This window comes from Podarcis filfolensis (genome assembly GCF_964270895.1).
Source record: "Podarcis filfolensis genome assembly, chromosome: 1".
Lineage (NCBI taxonomy): Eukaryota > Metazoa > Chordata > Lepidosauria > Squamata > Lacertidae > Podarcis > Podarcis filfolensis.
This window is the reverse complement of record NC_139604.1, coordinates 90,901,574-90,927,042: the sequence shown is the minus strand read 5'-3', so window position 1 is coordinate 90,927,042 and position 25,469 is coordinate 90,901,574. Positions and strand designations below refer to the sequence as shown.

General features: G+C 44.7%; 1 protein-coding gene across 4 annotated transcripts in view; it reads right to left on the bottom strand.

Moving 5' to 3' along the window:
- Positions 1 to 1,236: 1,236 nt before the first annotated feature.
- Positions 1,237 to 25,469, bottom strand: part of RGS6 (regulator of G protein signaling 6) — a 229,573-nt gene continuing 205,340 nt past the window's right edge. For all 4 annotated transcript variants that reach the window (XR_014546469.1, XR_014546470.1, XM_083607188.1 and 1 more), the window contains one exon: positions 1,237 to 17,101. Coding sequence is in view for 2 of the 4 variants with exons in the window: in XM_083607188.1 (XP_083463314.1) it covers positions 17,051 to 17,101 (51 nt within the window). In the remaining 2 variants the exon portion in view is untranslated. The remainder of the gene's footprint in view (positions 17,102 to 25,469) is intronic.

Here is a 25,469-nt window from a genome sequence, read left to right as displayed (position 1 = left end):
TTTATGGGGGAGGGTAATATGAGTGAGTCATTTTTATTCCCCCACCAGCTGCACAATTGTGTGCACATTTTTATCTGCAGCACCCATGGAAAGCTTGATGGACTCAATCGATCCAACAGAGGCCCATGAAAACAACTGGGACTCAAAGGGATGTGGGGTGGGGTGGGGGACCCCAAGGCAATGGGGCCAGGCAGGTGGGTTCAATACAAAAGGCAATGCCTGTAATGGCTTTAGGGGTTGCTTGTGCGTAAGTTGCCGCCGCTCTGGGCTAGGTTGGCTGGTTAAACCATTTCTCGCTGGACAGCCATCCACTCCGTGGCTGTTCAGTCGCTGGCAGAATCCGCCAGTGGGCGTTTCTTAAACCTTTTCCAACATAAAAGTTGTTTGACGCCCAGTCTCCTCCTACTCTCCCTGCGCGGAAGTCTTCTGCACAGGGAGGGCGTGGGTAGCAGAGGACCTGTGCTCTCCCCGCTGGTGTCCAGTGAAGAGTCCTGGAGCCTGCTCTCTGCTTCCCCCATTGGCCCCCCTCTATCCCTGGTGTTGCGCTGATTTTCTTCCCCAACCGGAGACCTGCCTCTCTCCCTGCTTGGCCCCTCTCCAGCATCGCTGTGGAGCCTCGCCTCCTCCTCTAGTTCCGATGGCAGTTCCCTAACAATGCCTATGGGTAAAGCTTTGTAGAGCACAGGTTGCTGTCAAAGATGCTTTGCCAGAGAGAGTTTCTACTCACCGAGCGGTTAATTTTTTAAAATAAGGAAGCCCTTGAAACAGTCCGTGCTGAGATTTATGAATGTTTCATGTGACTTGTAGCTTTGTTGGTGCAGCTGTTTTTTACTGTGCATCTTTTGTAGACTGTATTGGGAGCCAATTGGGGAGCTTTAAGACATGTTCTGCAGTGTCAAACAAACAAATAAAGGAGAAATCCTGTGTATAATAAGGCACATACTCCTAATGGGAAACCGTCTCCAATTTCCAGATGTAGGATTTATCAGTGGCAATGGCAATGGACACAGCCTGTTCCCTAAAGGCACTCTCTTCTTTTATGATTTCATGCATGTATCCGTTCTATTGAAGGTTCTGAAGGAAGCCCTTAAGTGCTAAAGCCAGAACAAAACGATATCACTCCTTCAAAGATCTCTGCCATAAAGATGCTGCTCACATCTTTCGCTATGATCTGCAATCCTGATGGCAATTGCTTTCGAAGTTTGTAACAGAAGGAAGAACACCAGACTGCCATAATGAAACTTGTGTAGGATTTGATTTATTTCCATCCCCACCCCAGTAATCTATTGCATTTTTGGTACATATATATATTTATACATATATTATTCATTTCCATAAACTGTTGCTATAGATATCCTATGTACATGCAAGTAAGTAACTGTTTCTATAGAACTGCCTCATCACAAGTTAAACAGCAATACAGGTCTTTTGTCTCCAGAAAAATAAAATAAAAGTACAATTTGCCATGAGTAGATTTAGCACCTCAAATATTGCCCATAAGTCATAATAACTTCACCCTTTGGGAAGATACACCTGATCATCTTTCATCACCTAGGTTGTGATGTGCCCACATGGGCTGGTTAAGTGCCCAAAAAATTTTTGGTGCAGAAAAAGAATGATGTGGTGTCCCACCATCGCAATCTGCAACATTTTGGCTGACGTGCTAATCTGAGAGGGCTCTTTCAGGCTCGCAGCCAAATTATTTTACTTGTAACCGTTGCCGAAACAGAAAATATGATTTTTGAAAAGGAGAGGGGAACAGAAACACCTTAACAGGGTGAGTAAATTCCCATACTGATTCCAGTGGGCGGCGGCATGGCCTAGTAATCTCCAAATACAAAAAGAGCATCTGCGGGCTCACTCAAGATGATGCTCACTCATGTTCCTTTAAAGGCACCTTCATGTTGGCATGATCATACTGTCAACCACTGCAATGTGAATATGATTTCTCTCAAGCATGTACTGTTTTGCTTCCACTTGTCTGCAGGTCAGGTTTCCCCCAGTGGTCTAGTTAGGTGGGACGATCAGTGGTAGATCACAGTCTTTGCATGGTGAAAGTTCTGATCTAGTCCCTGGTCCCTCTGATTAAAAGCATCGGTAGCAAGTAATGGGCAAGACCTCTGCCTGAAACTACGGAGAGCTACTACTAGTCAGCATAGTAGACAATGCAGAAAGGTGGGCATCTCCCTGTATTGCTTTCAAATGAGCGTGTGAGGGGATCTCAGTAGGTGTAGCTTGTTCTGCAAGGATGAGGAAAGCTGAACCTAAAAACTTCTGCTTCTTCAAAAAGCACAGGGAACCTGCACCCTCATCTTGGCCACCTTCATGGGGTCCAGATCCTGAGAATGCCCTGCATAAGCAAGAGTAACTCAGAAGCCACATGGGGCTTTCCTCACCATAGCTGAGATGCTGTTATGTTACTGTCCCCCAACATCCTGCAACCTTTGAAGGGAAATGCAACACCTCCAAGCTGCAACCTGACAGATGGTGCTAATCTTGGCTGCTGTTTGGACCTGGCTTGATGTGACTGTGGATTATCTTTAAATATAGTCTACTCTGAGGACTAGGAGCAGAGTGGCCAAGAAATATGAACAAGTGGCTCTTTTAAAAAAGGGTTTAATGAATGGCAAATATTTCTCTAGGGCTGTTGAGAACTAATGATGTAAAAAAAAGAGAGAGGAATTAACTAGAACAAAAAGTGAGAACATTTAATATGCATCCTGCCCTCCTTTACTACTGAATGTCGTTGTGTGACCAATTCAAATTATTTGAATGTCACCTTTCCCCCTGGCCAGCTCTCTCCCACCTGTGATCATGGCAAATGTCCATCTGGTCTCAGTCCTGAGACGAGAAAGATTATTACCCTTCATGGCTGACAGCTTCCTATTTTCTATCACCGACTAGCATGTCTAACCTCCAAATGAGCACCATCTGCATCTCCACCTGAACGTCAGGCTTCCTCGCATGGATTCTCACTTTGCTTGCCAACATGTGTTTGCATCCTGGATGGGAGGTGTGAAAGGTGATACGAGCTTGGCACATCTTTTGCATAAGATCCTATTTTTGACTGCTGCTTCTCTTTTTCATCCTGTCCATTTATATGAAGGGATGTGGGTGGCGCTGTGGGTCAAACCACAGAGCCTAGGGCTTACTGATCAGAAGGTTGGTGGTTCAAATCCCCGTGACGAGGTGAGCTCCCGTTGCTCAGTCCCTGCTCCTGCCAACCCAGCAGTTCAAAAGCACATCAAAGTGCAAGTAGATAAATAGGTACTGCTGTGGCGGGAAGGCAAACGGCATTTCCGTGCGCTGCTCTGGTTCGCCAGAAGTGGCTTAGTCATGCTGGCCACATGACCCGGAAGCTGTACGCCGGCTCCCTCGGCCAATAAAGCGATATGAGCGCTGCAACCCCAGAGTCGGCCACGACTGGACCTAATGGTCTGGGGTCCCTTTACCTTTACATTTATATGAAAGGATTTGTAAACTATATGATTCCACTCTGCTTAAGAGTACTTAAAGACTCCATATCTACACTAGCCTTCCCTAACCTGGTACACTCCAGATGATTTTGACCACAACCTTTAATTTTAGGATCATGGGTTCAAGCCCCACGTTAGGCAGAAGGATTCCTCCATGGATGGAGGCTGGAGTGGTGGTCCCTTGTGGTCCCTTTCCAACACTACAATTCTATGATTCTATGACTCTAACTCTGATGAACCCCAGCCAGCATGGCCAAAGGTCAGAGAGGATGGGAGTTGTAGTCTAAAAGACCTGGAGGGCATGAGATTGAAGGTTGATCTAGATTGACATTTGCCAGGGACTTTTGGAAACAATCCCTAGAGCCAATGGGAGCTCTGTCACTATCAAGACAATACTTCTTGTAGACTTTTTCCTCCTTTAAACATAAAACAAATTTTGTATGGCACACAACACATTCTGGAACAGAACCTTTGCGTGTGGACAGGACCATGGCTGTGATAGTAAGCACACTTACTAGGAAACAAGTCCTGTTGAACTCTGTGGGACTAACATCTGATTAAACATACTTAGGAGAAGGACAGATCTTACAATGAGATAAATGAAGTACCGGAACAATTTAGCACGTGGCGTGTGGCATCTGTAAGCTGAAGCCTCCAAAATATCCACGGGGCGCTGAGGTACATTTTACTACATGACACAATATATCCAGAAATACAATTGTTCTTGTGATCCTAACTGTCCTTGAAAAGTCTCTAGTGAATATCTGGTACTTAGCCACCATGGTCAGATCCTTTGCTACAATAGCCACTGGCAATTCTGCTAAAGCGCATTGGAGAGTTGCTGCACAATGTTTATTCTGGAAAAGAGATTCTTTGCCTCACTGCTCTCTGCGTACAATTTCAAGCCCAGCCCAACATTGCTGTTTGTATCTGCATTAAAATGCAGTGTTAAGCTGTTCCAAGGCACTGTGTGGCGGTAAGACATGTTCTAGCAATGGTGTGGAGAGCCACTACATCCCACAAGCGAGAGTGGAGAAGAGGCGTTTCTGAAGTAAGATGGGAGCAGGGTCTCAGAGCAGTCAGCAGCACAGCAACCTGAAAGTCACCCCCCCCTCCACGATTCAGCCAATTAGGCAAGCACAGCCCTACCTGATTGAAGGCTCTTTTGGATAGCAAGCAATAATATGTAGTGTAGCTCTTCCTGGGCTGTATCAGATAGGGAAGCCACTTATTTCCACAACCCTCTCCCTGCATATGGAAATTGACATGCCAGGGAAAAAGAGGTTTAGCACAGCCTTCTCCTTAAACTGCTTGATTTCCATATAGAAGGAAATTTATATCTGAAGTGTATCATCCAGGAAGGATCAAACTTGTTATCTCTGCACACTTGAATGGGCACCCGGCATTTCGCAGCCATTTGTTACTCGGCAGACGCAGCTGATAAGCAGCAGAACAGGGCTAGCTTAGCACCAGCCACCAAATGCATCATGGCTGCTCTAACTACGTGTTTATAAATTTGGGGAACTAATGGTATATAAAGTCACTCACAAATGACCACACAATTTTGATGTCCAGTTAAAACTTTGCTAGGTTGCAAACTGATTCTGCAGTTCCCATGCTATGTATCTTTTTGGCCTTCTAAACACTTGGCACATTTTTGGCAGGATGTTTTTGTGGAAGGGCAGGCTTCAGCTAACCAGCTGTGCTTCTTGCTGCTGTAGAACAGATTTTTTCCACATGCATTATGCTCAAGCATTACTAAGACTAGTTCCTAAATAAATTTAGGAACATGCGAATAGCTTGCACAAGGCGGGTAGAGTAGTTAAATCTGACTTAAAACAGGAGGTTCTTTTTAGTAAAGCAAATGCTTGAAAACAAAGGACAGGGGATTCAAAGAAAAGAGGCGAGCCACCACCGTGATTTCAATTGCTTGGAATAAGAGTGCAGCAAAACAAAAGACGCTGGCTATTCTGAGGGTCTGCAAGAGCAGTGCAGCCAGCCATTGGCCTCATTTATCCTCCAGGATGCCATGGAAGTGATGGGAAAGGGAATTTTTCTAATGCAGCCTTTGCCAGCTCTATTTAATACTCAACTGTCTTCCCGGAAGGGGAAATCCATCATGTCAGAAACCATGCAAAGGGAAAGCTCAAATGTCTTTCTTTATATGGTGCTGCTAGACTCCCCCCCCCCCATTATGTTCTGCTTTCGCCCTGCAGCTTGGCTTGGGATGGCCTAGAAACAAAGGCAGGTGGGGACACCTTAATATAGTAACACAGCTGCATTTCTGGAAACACTTTCCTTGAGGAGAGGGAGAGGCGGGAGCCTTGTCACATGAGCTGCCTGCAGAGCCACCAGGACTGCTATTACCCTGCCTCCTTTGACTGGGAGCCAAAAGGCATGTATTGACAGAGCTTGCTTGGCTCCTAAGGAAGGGGGGAAGGCTTTCAAAGGTGGCTCCCCAGTTGGAGTCCACCCGGCAATGCAAAAGTGTGCCCTTGACAATCCTATAGGGGGGAAACTAGAGAATAGGCAGACTGGAATGTCTTAGCAGTAGAACACCAGAAAAATGAAAGGTAACGGCTCACGTAACTGACTTGGCCTCTTTGCAGACAAATTTCTATCACCGAAAATATGGGGTATCTTGATATTCAGGCCTTCTGAACCTGCAGGGCACACATTCTGCGCCCACACTTAGGAAGCTGCCTTCAATCGAATCAGACTATTGTTCCACCTGGCTCAGTATTGTGTTGACTAACGGACAGCAGCTCTCTGGGATTTCAGAGTTTTCTCCCAGCCCTACCTGAAGACACCAGGTATTGAACTTTGGGTCTTCTGCACTCAGAGCAGATGCACTGCCACTGACCTATGCCTCCCCCCGTTTCCCCCCTACACTGGTGGAAAGGAGAGAAGCCCCCAGGTTCAATCTTGCATCTCCAGGTAGGGCTGGGAACACCCCCTGCCTGAAACTCTTTTTAGATAGCTTCTACTAGTCAGTGTAGAGGGTGCTGGGGGAGACGGAGCAATGGTCCAACTCAGTATAAGGCAGTTTTCCCTGTTCGTCATACTGTCCATTTCAAACAGCTTGTCCCCCAAGTGTAATGGCTGGAACGCTATGAGACACTGCATGAAAAAGAAGGGCTGGGTCAATCTATAGACATAAGCCTCAAGAATTGCCAAACAGCAGGTGTCATGAGAAAACCCATGGTGTAAATACAACGCTCGCACTGTTTAATTTATCAGAAGCTGCTTAAGGAACTCATAATTCACACTTGCAGGGTTACTTGCTCCCCATAATCAATCAGCTGCCTTATCCCAAGGCTGCAACACGCCTTTTGCAATAGCGGACCAGCTGGTTCGATAGATGTGGCCTCTCAGAGCTCCACACAGTCCTTTTATGCCACAGCTAGGCTTGTAACCCTAGAGCTAGGGTTTGAAAGAACAACACAAGCCAGCCTACTGTGATATTAGAGGCAATTGAGCTATGGGCATCAAGGGTGCTGCAGTAGGAAGAATGATCTATGACTGAAGAAGAAATTTCAAGAGTAACCTCAGTGGGTGAGCAGTGGAATGCAAGAACTATCAAGACATTCATTGTCTATCATTAGATATAAAGGGAAAAGTATACAGTACGTTGCAATTTCTTGATTAAGGCAACTCATCTGCACCTCCTATTTTAGCTGCAAATCCTTTGGTCCTAGTTGAGCGGGGGGGGATGTATTTCTCTGGTTTTGTATAGAACCCTGTTTACCATTTGTGAATCATTAATGGATAGCCTTTGAGACTGAAGATGGGAGAGACAGGATGCAGCTGACACCAAGAAGACTCAGTGTCAGAGAAAGGAGTTAAATGCTTAATAGCTAGGTGTAGATTCATCAGGCCCAAAGGAAGGGGTCCAGATTGGCTATCGAGACTTCTGCATGTTATCTTCCTGTCTGGCCAAATCAATCATCCTGTTTGACACAACAAGAGCAAACAAAAGGCCTAGCAATTAGATACTTGGTGAGACTGGGGTATGGACTCTAAAGTTAATGCATTCCTCTATGTGTTGTCAAATTGAGTCCATCCATTAACTTAATTCCATGTGACTTTGGGTGGTGAGTGAGACGTGTAGCATCACCAGGCAAAATGATTGCAACACTGACAAGAACCAGAGATATTTAAGACACGTGCCCAACTTTGCTCTAAGCTTCCCTAAGTCATCAGCAGCAAGAGAAGTATTTGTGTATTCACAAGTGCAGCCCAGAACTCATTTGCACGACTCACATGAAAGCAAGCAGAAATGGGGTTGAGATCTGAGGGTTAAGGCTGGGGTTGGCATTGTCAACACTGAAGCAGTGGGGAGGTGGAGGCTATGACCAAGTAACTGCATGCCCACTTCACTACATGCCTAGATCTAGCCTTCCCTAGTCATGCAGATAGCTCAGCTGATGGAGTTCAGCCCTGGAAAACTGTGAAAAAGCAGCTGTGGCCCTCTGTGTCCTCCATGGACATTTTCATCACAACAAGTTGAGTAAGGCACATGGGTCTACAGAGGGCAGGGGTAGCCAATGCCGTGCTCTCCAGATGTTGGTGGACTTCAACTTCCATAAGACCCAAGGATTATGGGAGTTGGGAGTCCATCAGCATCTGGGAGGCACCATGTTGGCTCCCCCCAATGTAGAGTATCTGTTTAACACGGACTGGGAAGTAGTAGGGGAAAGGTTGCTATTGTTCTCCAATGAAAGCGAGGAACACACAACTGGGCTCGGAGCAAGGGAATCATGTAAGTTTCACTCTCCCTTCCACCTAAGTTCTTCTCCGCTCTCTCAGAGCTTCAGCTAATTAGTTACAGATTCTGACTGTGGAATTTCCTACACAGAAATAAAAACCATGCAATCTGGCCTGATCAATAACAAAGGCAGCTTTGCATGTTTGGCTTGAGATGTTCCTTCGCTTTCTATGGTGCTTTCCACCATGTAAGATGATGGGAGAAGTGGTTGCCATGGGTTGCCATGGCTATGAAGGATACTTCCAGCAGCAGAAATGAGTGATGGGGCTGGAAGCATGAAGAGAACCAGACAAGTTACCCTGCTCCATTTCCAAAGCAGAGTGCAAGTTAACGGATTCATTAATCAGATGACTTGGTTAAAGAAAAAAACACATTGATCCAAATGTGTTGAATCAACTTAAAAAAAATGTCTCTGATTAATTGGGCAGTAGATTTACTCTTTTTTAAAGGTTTTAGTATACAGTGGATGCTCGGGTTGCGAATGTGATCCGTGTGGGAGGCACATTTGCAACCCGCAGCGTTCGCAACCTGCAGTGCCACATCTGTGCAAGCGTGGGTTGCGATTCGGCACTTCTGCACATGCACAAAGTGCAATTTAGTGCTTCTGCACGTGCACGACCACCAAAACCCGGAAGTAACCCGTTCCAGTACTTACGGGTTTCGGCGCGTCCGTAACCTGAAAAAATGCAACCTGAAGCGTCTGCAACCCGAGGTATGACTGTAGTACTGATTAAAACAACAGATGCCATTTCCAAAAAGGCACCTTTCCTGGCCTCAGAAAGAATAGGGAATGCCTCTTCCAAGATTAAAAGAGCATCTCTATTCAGAGCAAGGTGTGTGTTGCGGGGGAGGGGGGAGGCTATTAAAGAAACTGCTTGTATTCAGTCCACAGAAAGAGGATCCTAAGAGAGACAGCAGGCTCCCTGTTTATAAATGTTTTAAAGGATGTCAGAAAGCAGAAGGGGAATAATTATTCAGGAGGAACATTGTTTGGGATAGGAGCAGAGAAATGTGAGTTTAAGTTACAGGCCTGCAGATTTATGTTCAACATGAGAGGGAAACTGCCAAACCCCGAGAGCATTTCACCAACAGAGCAAGCTGCCCTTTAAGAAAAGGTTAGCGCCAGAATCAGGGTGTCCTACCTTCCTGCTGGCAATGTAACAGACCCATGGGAGGCCAACACTCTTTTTCCATGGAGGAATGAGGAGAGGAAGATTCTGGAAGCTGAAACGTTAGGGAATAGGATGGTCCCCTTGGGACAAGTGTCATAGGCAATCTTGGATGGCACTGGAAACAAAACTGTCAGCCAAGCCATGCTACTCATTGGCTCTCAGAGCCTGTGGTCATTTTAGACTCTGGACCTACTGTTCATGTGGAGGGTATTCTATAGATAACACACATTTCTTCAATGTGTGATAAACCCACCCTGCTGTATTTTGGGGACCCTCCTTCTCATTCTGGAGCTCTGGATTGCTGCCCCAAAGCCCCTGCCCTGGCCAGTTCCATATGCATGCAATCATGGCTGGGTATTATTACAAGGGCTTTGCTCCAAGAACCGCTGTGAGTGGAAAGAAACTCACCACAGACACAGTCATGGCTGAGGCAGCTGTGCGTGGAGCAGTTTTGCAGCACAGGAGCTGAAAGTGAAGTGAGTGAATTAGTACTGGGCATGTTCCCATGGACCACATTCCTGGTTAAGCATCGTAGGTAGAGCCGGAGGCACAGAAATGGCCCTGAAAAGCACAATCATACATCTCAGGGTGCTTCAGTGCCCTAAGTCAGCTATGTATCCTGTATAATCCCCAAGTGGCCTAGGTCTCTCTCTCTCTCTGTGTGTGTGTGTGTGTACATTGGTACTGCTGGAGACCACTGCCTCCAGCAGCTCTTTGACCTGGTATACTGAATGGCACATCCTGTTTCCCCCTAAATAAGAGCCATGTAGATGAGGCATGAGTGACACAGCTACATCACAAAAGGTGGAGGTTTCACCTCTTTCAGAATAGGTGCCACAAGGCAAGGCTACCCAGCAGAGGGGATGGATGCTTTAAGGAGGGAGTCAAGCAGAGCACGACTGCTGAGCTTGGATAACTGTGTCTCTGCAAAAGGTGTATGGAAAGCGGACCTTCCCGCATCTTTGACATCTGCAGCATCACTGATCCAGATTGCTGGACGTGTTTGGAGTTATCCAAAGGATTTCATGGTTGCACTAACCTGCTACTTTCTGGGCGACTGAAACAGAAAGAGATTAGTCTTTTTGCTGCCAGCAGAATAACCGGCAGGAGTTCTGAGGGATGTGCTTGGAATCAAAGAGTGAGGCAAGGATAATGAGATCCTGCCCAGGATTGCAAAAGGCCAAAGGGGTAAATTTGAGTATCTACCATTTTAGCTGCTTGAAGAACTACACAATTACATAAAAACCCTTGTATTAAATATTTTTACTCCCCCACCCGCCTTTTGTAATATTATATGCCTTTGTCTAACATCAACAGGATGCCCAAATCATGTTGATAAGAGCTGAATTACCTCCAGAAGGTAGGTGGAGAGCACAGATGCTCTGCTGTTCAGGATGTGCTATCGCTGCACACATTCGCTCCTCTCTGCAGTCCAAAAGCAGCAGGCACGCTGCCCAGTTGCTTGGGGTAGGAGGCGCAGCTGTGTTTTGGTGCATTCCAGCTGGCCTGAGGCTCTCCTGCCTGAAGTAGCCAGAGGGTAAATTTTGTTTGCAAATTTCTGTGCCTGACGCTGACAGCCCCAATTGTTCACTGGCACCATTTTCCTGTGCACTGCTGGACCGGGAGGCTGTCAGCTCCAAGGTCGCTGCTAGGTAGCTCTGCCACTTCCTACAAAACTATGGGAGCAGTGTCTGGAGAAGAGCTAGACAACCCTGCGCAGAAAATCACAAAAGAAAAGCAAGCGGGGCAAAAAGCCCTTGAGCAACAATGTGAACAATAATACTGCCTGTGCTGTAGGGCTGGACCATTTCAGATCACAGGTGGGAGGAGTGCATGGCTGAACGCTCCCCCAAATAGAAAACTAGGATGCCAAGGAGAGGATTAGGCTAGAATGGTCTCCCTGGTGTATTAGCTTACCACAAGCAGAAATACTTTTGATGCAAGGAAACATTCAAATGTACAATCGACCACCTGCAGCCTGAATTGATGCAGTCCTAGAAGTCCTAAATTATTATTATTTTCTTGCTCTGCATCCTTGAAGAAGACTCTCCAAAGGTTCAATTTAAGCATTTTTTAAAATTTTAATCAATTTAAGGGGGAGGGGGAGGAATTGTCTTGTTCTTGCTTTAATTATGTATATTGTGTTTTTATGCTGTGAACTGTCCCGAGATCTACAGATGAAGGGCAGTATACAAATTTAATCAATACATAAATAAATAATGAAAACACAAAGTCTAGTAAGCGATACCATTTTATATTGCCTCTTTCATTCTCCAATCAACAGGAAAGGCTAGATCAGACCAACAGGCCCGTCTAGAGTAGCACTCTCTCATCTGACTTTGGTCAGGGAGACGCTCAGGGAAAGTCACAGAGGAGGGCACAAAACCATTATCCATTCTAGCTTGTTAGCCTCCAACATCTTGTGGTGCCAACAAAGCCATGTAGAGATTGATCATTAAAATTCCTTCCTGCTGAGAAGACAGTAATTAATCAGGGAACAGTGGCTGTATCCTCATTGTGGGACAACTGGCCACTGGTTCAATCAGTTGATTTATATCGCAGTGAATCCCAGGTGTGATTCTGGTGACGCAGAGGAAGGGGACCGACCTGTGCGTACATAATTTCTCTCCTGAATGAGGGCAGAAATATGGTGCCCGAGCCAAAGAGTTATGAGGCCTCAACAGGATGCATTGCAGGAAGCATCCTGCGCCTAACCCCATTTTCTAGCTAGTTTATAATACCATGATTGGTAATTTACAGCTAATATTAGCATTGTTTTCTTCCAGGTTTTTTTTGCGGGGAGGGAGGAGCATCTCTCTGGGAAAAACCAAGAGGCTGTAGAGCCATAAAAGGATGAGTCTTAAGGAAGCTCTACAGCAACTTTTACCAAAATGGTGCCTTCAGAATTTTTTGGCTACAACTCCCATCGGCCCGAGACACCATAGACATGCTTGTTATTTCTGATTGAAACTGTAGGCTAAAACCTCTGGAGGGTGCCACGTTGGTGAAAACTGCCCTATAACCCCAGTTGTCCACTTCCCTGCACACCCTAAAGGTACATACTGAAAAAAGCTGCGCAGCCTTTCAAGAGGAACTGTGAAGTCCCTGGTCAGGTTGTCTACTTTTAAGCAATGACCCGCCTTATTAAAAAGAAAAGTTTTGATACGGAAATTGAAACTGACCCATGTTCAACTGAACCTCAAAAACAAAAGGTTTCTTCCTTCAGCCTTGCATGCATGAATCGGTTTAAACTCAATCTGACATAAACTCAGTTGAGCACCTGCCCTTGCAACATCCCAAATGACAAGATGGCTAATCACAGAAAACAGGAGCACTGTGTGATGCTCAAGGTGATCTCACGGCAAGATGATGAAGCTTTCAGGGTTGAGCATCACATACAGCTTTCCATAATAGTGGCTTATTCCACGAAAGGCCATGCTGTTGCATAATGGGATGCATTACTCATGGGCACACAAGGCGACCAGAGCAATCTTGCAAAAGATGAGCCTATAAGCCTCCAACATGGGCAGACATGAAAGGTTCACCTTTTGGCCGCTGATATCTATTAGTTGATACTTTGATGAATGGAGTTCTGTCCTTCCTTCTTTAACTGGATGGAAGAAAATCTAGATAACTGTCTTCGGTTAAAACTCTCAATCAAACGGAGACGAATTACACCATCATATAGGGCCCCCTTATGACTTGACACCACTTTACATATCACAGTATTTCATGATACCTGACAATTAAGGGATATATTAGAAGCTTTTTGTTGTTCTCTAGTTGAGTAACTTATCGCTACAATGATGTAGGACCATCTGCCAATGTGATTTTTGCCCTAGCTGGAATTTACCAAATTAATCTTACCAAAGTGCATTTAGCTTTTGTTGAGTTCCTGCAGATGTTATGCCTTAGCAGAACCCAAATCACCTAATATTTTGTGTGAGGGCACATCTAGTGGCCATTCTCTGCACCTGGTGCGACATGGAAGCACATTAGTTTCTCCCTCCGCATTCCACAGCCACTGTTTCAGGGGTTGCACTAAGGATACAGAAGCTTTGATAGACAAAATAAGATGATAAGGCATGTCTCTGAAAACAGCTTTGCGTAGAGCATGGATGGGAATGTGGGGGCAGGATTTGCAAATTTACTGTGGGAATGGTGAAGTTTCTGGCACTCACCAGGCACATAAGAGCCCAGCTGTGATATCCAGTGGAATGTTTTGAAATAATAATATAGCATGAATATGCATGAGAAAGAATGGGAAATGGGGAAAGATCTAAGCTGAGGAAGGACTTGTGTCTAAATATCACTGTGGTTGAGGAGTGGGGAAGACAGATAAAGAGAGGATGTGGTTCAAAATAAATGGTTCAGATTTTTCAAATAGCAAATGTGTCTCATGCTTTGCCTTTTGCTTTAACAGAAATTTCATTAGAAAACAAACTATTACTAGACATATATCTCTCTACACAGAAGGCAGACATTTTGGTCACCAGTGTAGTGAAATCAGGATCAGATCACACTGAACTTTATTTATTGTGCTAGGAATGCTCTCCTACCTTGCGCTGAACCGAATATGCAGAATAAGCACATTTAAATGCCTAAACAACAGGTATTGCATAGCATAAGGCTCTCTTGACTGAATGTAGGGGGTGCTGCTCAGGTATGGGTGTGTGTGTGTGTGTGTGAGAGAGAGAGAGAGAGAGAGAGAGAGAGAGAGAGAGAGAGAGAAATATGAATATATGTGTGTTCTGTGTTTATGTGTAGTCTGTGTGTGAGAAAGATGCACTTGGTGAAAGAAAGAAAGAAAGAAAGAAAGAAAGAAAGAAAGAAAGAGAGAGAGAGGGTAGGGAGTTTGAATGGTATTGTCTATGAGGAAGGGAGAGAGATGCACTTTGGTAAAGAGAGGAGAAACGGGAGTGTGAAAAAATCAGTATTGTATGAGCTCTACAATCAGGACCAGCATGAGGTTGCCCCGGGGGTGGTGTGGGGGCAAGTGGCAGCAAGTGTATTATGCCACAACCATGGCAGCCATTTTGAGTTATGCCATGCCCCAACAACAGCAGTTTTGTGACTGGCACCCACAACATTCTCTCAGGATTTGAAATGTGCTCCTGGTCCAAAAAGGTTGACTCCTCTTGTTCTAAGTGGTTCTTCCTTTGTTTCCCCTCAGATTCCATCTTCCTCTCTACCCTTTATTGTCCCACTTGTCGATAAATTTAGATTGTACACTCTGTACACTCGTTGGGGCACTGTTATTTTGCAATGTGCTGTGTACTGGATCCATCTTGTAAACTTGTCCATCTAAGAATCCATCTTGTAAACTTGTCCATCTAAGAACCAGTAGCGCAATGTCTGACAAAAAATTACCCACATTGCCTTTTTGTACCAAAAGGCGGACAGGAATGTTTTCCCCACCACACTAAGAATTCATGATTAGAGATATATCCATCTACTGCCAAGAAAAGAGCTTAATGTGCATTTAAAGTGGAAAGAAGATTTTTATGAATATAGGTATTATGAAATATTTTTAACACAAAAATATCAACACTACTTAGACTATCCTTCCTCAGCCTTAGGTCCCCAGATGTTATTGAACCAGATGTCTCAGCACTGGCCACACTGCTTGGGGATGATGGGAGTTGGAGTCCAACAACAGACAGAGACCAAGTATTGGAGAAGACTGCTTTAGATCATCATTATGATGCTAAGCAGATCCAAATCAGATTGAACTTGTTTTAGTTTACACTTAAAGTAGTACTTTGTCTCCTTTTACTACCTTTTTTTAGCTAGTTCCCCTGTGCTCCCATTTCTCAGAGCATTGAGAACAATTCTGAGAAATCAGCCATATTATTTCCATACCTAGCTGAGTTATCACACAGTTTCAAGCCATCCTCACTTATTGCCACTTTGTGAGAGACGTTCAAATGCCATTACATTGAGCAAAAAGCCATTCACCTCCAAGCCAAAGTGTTGTAGACTGATTTCTCCCTTTCTCTACAAAAGAGACTTATTTGCGACTTAGTTGTCCAGGAATGAATAAATAACCCTAACAGGGTCTTTTTCTTCCTACAAGCGCAGGGAGATGTCTCGAATTCTCCCATCAGCTTGGTTTACTCTGTGTGACTAAATCGTGAGACAGACAAAATGGGAAGAAGTATGCAGAAAGTGCAACCACACAACAAAGACAAGACTTCTTTCCCAACCCAGTATCACCTCTTCAAATATGGTGTTTTTACAGAATGTGTGCATAAAGCAGGCCAGCACAACTTGTGATACAACAAACTTGAATGCAGCCCACTGGCCGTGTGCAACAGATAGTGAGGGGTTCAGAAAACCATCCATGTTTGCTGCCTTCCTGGAACTGCAAAGCAACAACAGACAGACTGCCAAACACTTGGCAGGCCACCCTATAAGCTTGGGCTACACAAGCTGTGCAGGCCTGGCATAACATTTTGATCATATCGCCCAAGAAGCAGGGCCAACATTTTTTACTTGTGCAAAATGCAAAGCAACTCTACTGAAATCAGATCCCTCACAGGAAGCTTAAGAGTCTGGCTTTATGGACCAAATCCTGAGCTGGCAGTCAGTAGCTTTGCCCCTTTCTATGCAGCTGAGGACCCCAAAATATATTTTTGGATGGATATTACTGACAGTGAGTGAAGAAGCTAAAAAGCACTTTTAAAACCATTATTTAAAAAGTGGATGATAATATGTCTACTATCTCATCGTGATAAAACTGAATTCTTCCTCCCATCCTTAGGGAACTTTCAATTATTATTTTACTGGACCCGAACGGTTGTATGAAAGGGGACATGTCGCAAGATCAGCAAGAGCTCTTTCTGTGGCTAGGGAGTAAAGGTATTTTGGACCACCCTTTCCTCTTGCTCTAATTCCCCTTTGCCTACTTTAATCTGCATTTCCAATCAAGAATGGCAACACCTGTATTGCGTACTATTCTCTCAGGCAGAGAAAAAAACCTCTTCAGGTTTCGCAAAGGATTCCAGATCTGAGAAGTTACTGTCAAGTCAGCAATAGCCATTATCCATGGCTAGGGAGAATTAATGCCAGGGCTACCAAGATATGCAGAAGATGGATATTTTTGCCTGTACACATGCAGCAGCAGCAGCAGCAGCAGCAAGAGGACATATGAGTGTGAGAAAGTGCCTGCATTACAAATACGGATCTTAACCAAATCTTTATCAAGATTTCTCTTAGGGCCCCTACATTAAATGACACCCATAGTTAGTCCCCCCAACCATCTCTGCCTAAGTTGGCATCCTGCATACAGCAAGTTGTGCTCCTCTGAAATCAAGCGAGAAACAGAGAATTATCTTGATTGAACTCAGTGCCATTACAAAGCTGTACAAGTAGAAAAGTGTTGATGTAAACTATGAAAAGAGGAACCTCCGGGTGGGCCAGGCTCTCCCTCGTGGTTTCCTTCGCCTTCCCTGTGCTCCCTTCCGTCTCTTTCTCTTCCCATCTCGTTTGCACTCTCAGCCGTACACACACACACAGACACGCACACACACAGTGACCCATTTGCCCCCAAATGATATTTCCGCCGTGGAGGAGGTTGAGTGAGTGCAGCTGTCCTTCGGAGATGCCAGCGACCGCTTGCTGAGACGATGCTGTCAAGAAGATTGCATCAAGCCTGTGAGGCGCTTGCCTGCCAGCGACTTCCCCTGGAGGAACAAACAAAAGGGGGAGGGAGGGAAGAAAGCCAAGGATGTGAATATATCCCAGTTACTCGGGAAAACAGGCCAGATTGCTCAGTGATTGGGAGGTCAGCACAGTGACCAGACAGGAAGAAGGAAAGGCAGTGATAGTTCAGCAGCCTCCTTCATCAACCTAGAGCCCACCAGATGTTTTGAACCAAAACTCCCATCAGCCCCACCTAGCAAGGCCATGGTGACCTCATGTTTGGGACTACATCTCCCATCGGTTCTAGCCAGATGGCCATGCTGGCTGGGCCTGATAGAAGCTGTAGATCAGGATGGCACCAGATGGGCTGTATGGGGATAAGGAGGACACCTTTCTTATACTGTGGCTCTTTCAGGTGATAAAAACCCCAGGTGCCAAACTTGCTGATTCAGCACACTTCAAATAGTTGCAAGGATGGCTGGAGAGCTGGTCGCTGAGCACATCCCAGCTGGTAGAGCAGGCTAGGTAAGTATAGTTAATCCCACCACATCTTTTCCCTGCCAAAGGGTCCTACTTGGCTGCAAAATAAGCCTCCTGTTTAATCCTGGCTTTGTTGTACTCATGCGGCAAAGAGTCCTGCCATACACTTACAAATACATTAGAACTGTTCTCAGCTTTGCCCAGACGCTCAGGGCAATCTGGTTGTGCCTGTAAGTGTGCGAGTGTGTTTTTGCATCGTTTGAAATGGCAAGTGTATAATGTTTCACAAAAATCCAAGGCTATTTTGCTGAGCCAGCACCATATTGATCTAATTGGTGGCTGCTTAAGCCACAAGCAAAAAGATGTTTATATTTACCGGTAACCTTTATTGGCGACCGTTAGTCCTTCCCTTGGTTGAGAAGAGATACTCTTTCCAACCTACTGATGTTGAAATTCCTCTTTTCTCTGAATTCCTTGATTCAATAAGCTTATGCCCAATTTATATTACATTTGCATCCCAATCCTACATACACAGATACTGGCCAAGCCCCAACTGGAAGGTAAACCAAGCCCTTTCATACCAATCTTAACGGCAGTTGCAAGTACCCCACATGTTCAAAATTTATGAACAGTTGACATTTGGAATTACGTGATAGATGCAACTTTAAAGCTGCGTGATCGTGTAATTCCACAACGAGTACCTACCTGGGCATCCACATGATAAAATTCCAGAGTTATCTCAAGGCATTCTTCCCAGAGCTACTATTCTGAGGTTGTAATGCAAATTACGGCTGTTTCTTTTATTTTTTTAGCTTTGTTTTTGTTTATGCAGCCAGTGGTGCATGCAAAATAACAGAATGTGTGCCAACAGAATGCAACAGATTTCTCAGAATACAGTAGGTAATGTTCACCCTGATCAGAAAAATCCATAACATGCTTTGGTTTAACTCATAGTCTTCTTTTCTTCATTTGCTTGCAATCACTAGATCTATTTGTGAACTGAATGTGGAAGCTATCTGTGTGGACCAACGTACTGTTGTTTGGAGGGCACACAAAATTTCCCCTCCTCCTGAACTTCTTGCACCCATTTGAAGCTGAGAAAGGCTTTTCTTGGGCCTAGCCAAGGGAAGGCAGGGAGGGGGGGCACCTGCCCCTCCCAATCAAGTAAATAAATAAAAATAACTGACTAATCACATCTCAGATAGTTCAGTTCTGCCCCCCCAATATAAATCCTAGCTACTCCCATGTGGCTTTTGCCTCTCTAACAGAACAATTAGTTGTGCGCTGCCCCAGAAATAAATCCCAATGTGTTCAATAGAGTTCACTCACAGGTAAATAGAGGATTGCAACTACAGTGGTACCTCGCAAGATGAAATTAATTCGTTCTGCGAGTTTTTTCGTCTTGCGAATTTTTCATCTTGCGAAGCACGGAACTGCACCTCTTCAAGCAATGCACCCGGTTTTAAGAAAAAGGAAACAAACTTGCAAGACGTTTTCGTCTTGCGAAGCAAGCCCATAGGGAAATTCGTCTTGCGAAGCAACTCAAAAAACATAAAACTCTTTTGTCTTGCGAGTTTTTCGTCTTATGAGGCATTGGTCTTGCGAGGTATCACTGTATAGTTTCTGGAGAACTATCAAAAAGAGGGAGGAGGCATCCATGATTTCAACTCTGCCACTATTTATAAATTTCCTTTATCCAGACACCTCTGGTTGGTTACCCATCTAAATGAAGAGTAGATTCTGTGATGTCCTCCAGAGGTTGTTGGATTATAACTTCCATCATCCATGGTGCTTGGGTGTTGCAATCCAACAGCATCTAGAGGGCTATTGGCTATTCCTAATCTAAATGGATCTGTCTGGATTATAACTAACAAGCAAGCAAGCAAGCAAGCAAGCAAACAAACAAACAAACAAACAAACACCTAATCTGTGTACATGTAGGAGCACTCTATGGCAGAGGCCTCCCTGATGTTGTCCATGCCCTGTCTGATAAAGCTGTCTTTAGACACCTGGAATGGGCATCCTCTCCTGACCATGATTCCAGTACCATTGTTCTTTTCAGCGTCCTGAAGGAAGCTGAAGGTAGGTCTGCCAGGGCTGACTTTATCCCTAGAGAGTCTCTGGCTCCTGGCTTTGGATTTCATAAAAGGGCAGCAAATTATAAGCTATTTTATTATTGTTGTGTTTTTGCTCCCAGGGAGAGGCACCTGTATAATTTTCTGCCCCAGTTGTCAAAACATTTAGGCCTTCAGTACTATCCGCCTTGACTTTTGAGGAAAGTGGAGCCAATTCCCACTCTGCCTCTGGTCGGAATATTTTGGGGGCTTTCTCTGAGGACGAGATGAGCAACTGACTTGCCCTTCCTTCCCAGGAGCTAGATTGCAGGGTTTAAAAAGCACAGTTGTGTGGTGCCTCTAATCACAAGGGGAATGCTATTCCTGAAACCTCCAGATATTCATAGAAATGGGTACTCACAGAAGAGGCAGAAATGAGAAAAGGAACAATCTCATTTATTAGTTAACTTCTCAAAGACTGAACTGTCTCAACGGTGCTTAGCACAGCATCAAAGTTAAACTGAAGGTCAAAGGTAGAGCAGAAGTGTCTTCTGTAATACGGAGACTAATTTAGCCCCTTTTGGAACATTAACTTCAGCATTACCATCTCCCTGCTTCCTCTTATTTCTAAGCAGCTGCAGCAGCAGGGTGGTAACATTGAGCTCAACTGTGTTGGCAAGATGTAGGGGATTTGCTTCCCCATATGACTACAGGCCTCAATGGAGGAAACTTTCAAAGAGTTGTTACATGACTATTGGCAGCCTCAGTCTTTGTGTCAGGCAGGATACTGGACTTTGAAATCCTGGAATAGCGACTTGACTTTCTGAAAGCAGCTGTGAGCTATGTGCCTCCCTCCTTGCCCTAAGTTTTATTTTGTTTTTAAAATTATATCCTGTTTAAAAAAAATTATCTCAAAATGGCTCTCAAATATGCACCACGCAGAATAAAAAACTTATATTAAACCCCCAGAAATTTCAAATGACCGAACAGATTTAATTTCTTGTGATCAGCTGACTCGTCCACAGTCTCGCGCACTGGTAGTGTCTATCCACTGGGTCTTATATTTGGCGAGGGGAATCAGAGTGCCATCCTATAATACTTCAAACTCCAATTGCCAACATGAATTACTCAGCCCGTTGAAAGGAAGCATGGTATAGCCACTAAAAGGAACCAGTGACAAGCCCAGACTCTTAGAGGACCTAAACTCATGCACACAAGCACGAGTGGACAGCGAACTACCATGAAGGCAAGCTCCACATCCATGAACATCCATAATTTGATAAATGCCTATCATGTCACCATGAGCATGTGTGAAATTAAGATTTCCCCCCCCTCTGGCATGCATAGATTTATACTTGTTTTCACTGAATTGCATTTGCCATTTTACCACCCATTGACTCAGTTAGGAGAGGTTCACAATATATATTAATTTTCATGACTCAAGTTAAATAGCACAGGTCTCATGACCAATCCTTGTGGGGGGATTCCACTTTCTACATCCCTGGACTGGGAAAACTGTCCATTTATTCCTGCTCTCTGCTTCCTGCTACTTAACCACTTCTGATCCACAAGAGGAACTCTTCCAACACTGCTATTCTTCAATACCCTGGGAAATGGCTGTGAGGGGCACGGTGACCCTTAATATCTCCTCAGGCAGGAGGCCACATAGCAACTTGCATTGACAGCACACGATGTCTCCTGTACTTCAACCAGAGCTATGGAGAGCAAAAAGTCTTATAACTCCCCCCCCCCCCGATTGATCAACTCTACTCACACTGAATATTAGATTCCTCTCAGCTACCCAGGCCTCTTGAGACTGTAAACTTTCCCCATAATGACAATACAGGGAAATAAAGAGGCTGTGTTTCTGCGGGCTTATACCTGCAGCTACAATATTCCTTAATTCAGGCCATGTGGTGCATTGGGCCTCTCAGAATCTGCACTGACAACAAATCCTAAAAAACACAGGGCATGCATAACCATTTCTTATTGAACCAGGATTTTTCATAGGACACCCCCAAAATCTCCATGTGTTTTCAATGCATAATTCTTTTAAAGATCTTAAGGACCATATCCTTTTATAAACAGCCTTTTATTAGCATTTGCTGGAGGAGAAATGATACACACACCATAAACATAAGAAGGGTAACATAAATTAGGAAAAGAAACAAAGTTAAATGCTCAAGTAAGTTATTATTTTTTTAAAAAAAGCAACAGTAAAGAAAAGTAATGTCAAGAGAACATAAAATCTAGACAGATAAATTCACATGAAAAGAGATCAAAAGAAGAATCAATTTAGCATGCATATAACAAATAATGGGTAACAACATAAAAATGAAGCCTTATATAGATTCTCTTTCTTAAAAAGTCAAAAGCATATGTCTTGAATACTATTTCCAGGGAAATTACACGTTTACCTAGATGAAGAATCACAATCTGGATGTACAAATGTCAACTCACTAAGTACAGGCATGTCACACTTACCCTACTGGCGCCCGGAGATTGCACAGTAACTATCTGACTGCCTGATCCTTTCATTTCCAGCTGCATCTAACTGCTCTTGCTATAAGAAGATAAATTTTCTGATGGTGTACATGCACAGTCACTATGGCAATGACTGTATGTCAGGAATGGCTAACCTGCGGCCCTCCACATTTTGAATGAAAACTGCCCCCAGCCAGCAAGACCAATGGCTGTCAAGAGATGATAGGAGCATAACTCCAACATCTGGAGGGCCACAGATTAGACACCCCTGCTATCTGGAGTGCTGCCTACCAAGCATGCAGACACAGCTGTCCCCTCTCCCATTGAAAAACAGCCTCTTTGTGTGTCCTTCCTTAAGGGCAGCTCTTCATATTAGTATTACAGGTGTACTTGCAGGCGTGATGGAGAACATCCAACTTACTTGTGCAATGTAAACACTGCTACAAGAGACTAAAACTGTGCCAGCTTCACGTCTTCCCCCCTTTCTTGTAGTGTCCTGATGAAAATCACACATTGTGCTTATCTAGAGGGGTTACAAAGATCAGGCACAGAGAGACACACAGCAGCGCGGTCGCCAACATCCAAGTACACCTCAACTCCTAACTTTTGCATGCAAGACCTCAGTGAAACATTAAGTCTGTTGCAGTAAGGGATGGATGAACCTATCAGTTTGGGTTTCCCCTCAGTTTCTCATTTCCCCAATCTTCAGCTCACCACCTTTCTGCATCACTTTGCAAATGCTTCTGCCATTGTTTTAGTGTGTATTTCTCCCAATATAACAGTTTTGTATGCAGTTTTCCTCCTGAATTGTAGGACTTTGGAGCAGGGGCACTGGCTCCTAGGGACCGGGCCCTTCTGGCCTCCCCCTATATTTTGGGGAGTGGAGCCAGGGCCCGCCAATCACCAAATGTGGCATGCCTGGAGCAGCCGGCTTCTTCTTTCTCCTTCTCCTGCCGCAGAGGGGAAGGAGGGTTGAAGCTGCTGATGGTGCCAAGAGGAGTCAGAGGAGGAGCTGCCAGCCATTGAGTCATGTGGCCACTGCATTTGGCTCCGCCCCTGTCTCCTCCCAAAGTCCTGAAGTCATGTGCATGACATCACATGTGCAATGTCAGCCCCCCGCCACTGCCCTCACAAGTTTGGGGATACATTTCCCAGCACCTCCTGCCATGACCTAGAAGGTGGGAAAGCAGAGAAAGACAGAAAAAGCCTGAGAGCAGCTCTGTGGGGCCTGGGGAAGCCCCAGTGGGGACTTGGAGATGAATGAGAGTCAGTCTAGTGATTTGGAAACAGGTAGCCCTGGGATTGTTGCTAGGCAAGGTAGTTCTGTGGGAAAGACCCTGAGAAGAAGGCCAAACACAGTCTTGAAACTGTGCAGGCCTCCTGTTGGCCGGTAAATGTAGAAGCCTGCGCTGTTGTACTTTGGGCCCAGATCTTTTGTGACACCCCAAGGAAGCTGCAGTTTTCCTTGTTTCCCCAGCTCCTGCTCCACCACCCCAATTAAATGAACTGCTGTGTGTTAACTGCATGTCAGGTGTGATTGCTCAAACTCACCAGGGTCAGTAAAGAGAATATTAATACTATAGTGCCTTCAGCACTTTCCTCCAGTCCTGATTATATGCACCCACTACTGATTTGAAAATCCATTACACTGCATATATATATATATAATAACAGAAAAACTGAAAGACACCATTTAGTACATTCCTTTTTGCATTCAAAGCAGACATGAGTCTGTTTCATGTCGTTTGGGAAGCTTTCCTAGTGAGCAAACATTCAAAGCCTTTCTTAGGAGCCAGCAATGGTTCTTAAACAAGATAGAGCTATTTAGTTTTAAATGCCCTTCAGCCATGGTGAGGCGCTGGCAGTGGTTCATTAGAAAAGAAAAGCTAATCCTTGCAAAATGTGTTTTGGCTGTAGGAGGCATTTGTCCCTTCAACATGCAGGATCAGAGAGAAAAAGTAACAAACCTCACATATTCTGTGTAGGAGAGACAAGACTCTGGGCAGTATCCCATTCCAGAGTGACTGACATCTGAACTAAGGACTCGGGCACCATTTCCTGGGGTCCTCAGCGCATGGGATGCCGAAACAGCTTCTCAGAGAAGCCTCCAGTGGGATTTCCCCAGTGTTGCCATTGCCCCCCAGCCAGTGAAGTGGGATGGGTTTGCAAGGCAGGATACACTGCCATCACGGGTCAATCAAAGGGCAATTATCAAGGAGGAAAGAGGAAAGAGATGGTCCATCTTAGTCTTGGAGGGAAAAAAGGTAAGGAGGGGAGATGAGAGTGGTGCAGAAAATTATGCATGGTACAGAGAACATGGATAGGGAGTCCCCCCCCCCAGTAATACTACAACATGAGGTCATCCAATTAACATGAATGCTAGAAGATTCAGGATAGACAATAGGATAAACTTCACATCCTGTTCAAGGGCTTCCTGTAGGCTTTTGGTGGCCACTGTGGGCAATGGGATTCTGGACCAGATAGGTCTTTGTTCTGATTTAGCATCTATGTTTTTAATGTCATAGTCACTACAGTACCAACCGAGCTTAGGAAAAAAATACTCTTTTTCTCTGTGTGTGCATGAAAAGCAGTTTGGTTTCTGGAACCCATTTCTGAATCTGCTTCTTTGCTGCTGTGCAGAAAGGCTGTGGTGGAAATCAAAGATGCATTAAAAGCTAGCTGAAGAAAGAAAAGGCAAGAATCCAAAGGGTCACCTGCCTGAACCACGGACGTTCCACACTAAAGACGTTCCACACTAAAGTTCAGAAGACTTCTATTAAGAGACAGACAGCCAAGCTCAAATCTCATGGAACAGGTTCGTTGTGGCCATTTCTACTCGTTTCTTTTGAACACTGTTATCCACTGAAGCTGAGATTTGAAGGGGAAGACAGACATATATTTTCTCCGTCAAGGGTAGGAACAACTTCAGGGTATGTGTGATTTTTCAGCAGGAAAGCAGAAGTCACATTCTTCCCATACCAACCTTTCCCTTCAAATGGCAACCTCAGTGGCCGCATGACACAAAAGGTGGTGGGATGTGAGGGAGAGCAATTTTTTTTTTTAAAAAGGAAGAACATATATTGTGTAGTTCTGTCCTCAGTAGAAATAAAAAGGGAGGGAATGTAAACAATTAAAGGAGAAGCAAAAGCAAGTAGGGAGCCTTATCCATTATTCTACAACTGAGATGGAAACCTTGTTAGACAGCCAGCATGGCTGATGGTTAGGGAAGATGGGAAGATGTAGACCAGCAACATCTGGGGGGCCACAGCTTCCCCCTCCCTGTTTCACATGGTGGCATTTGTAATTAGAAAGCAATTAGGGCAGCTAATTTAGGGAAGCTTTTAATGTTTGATGTATTACAGTATTTTAATTTTTTTTGGAAGCCGCCCAG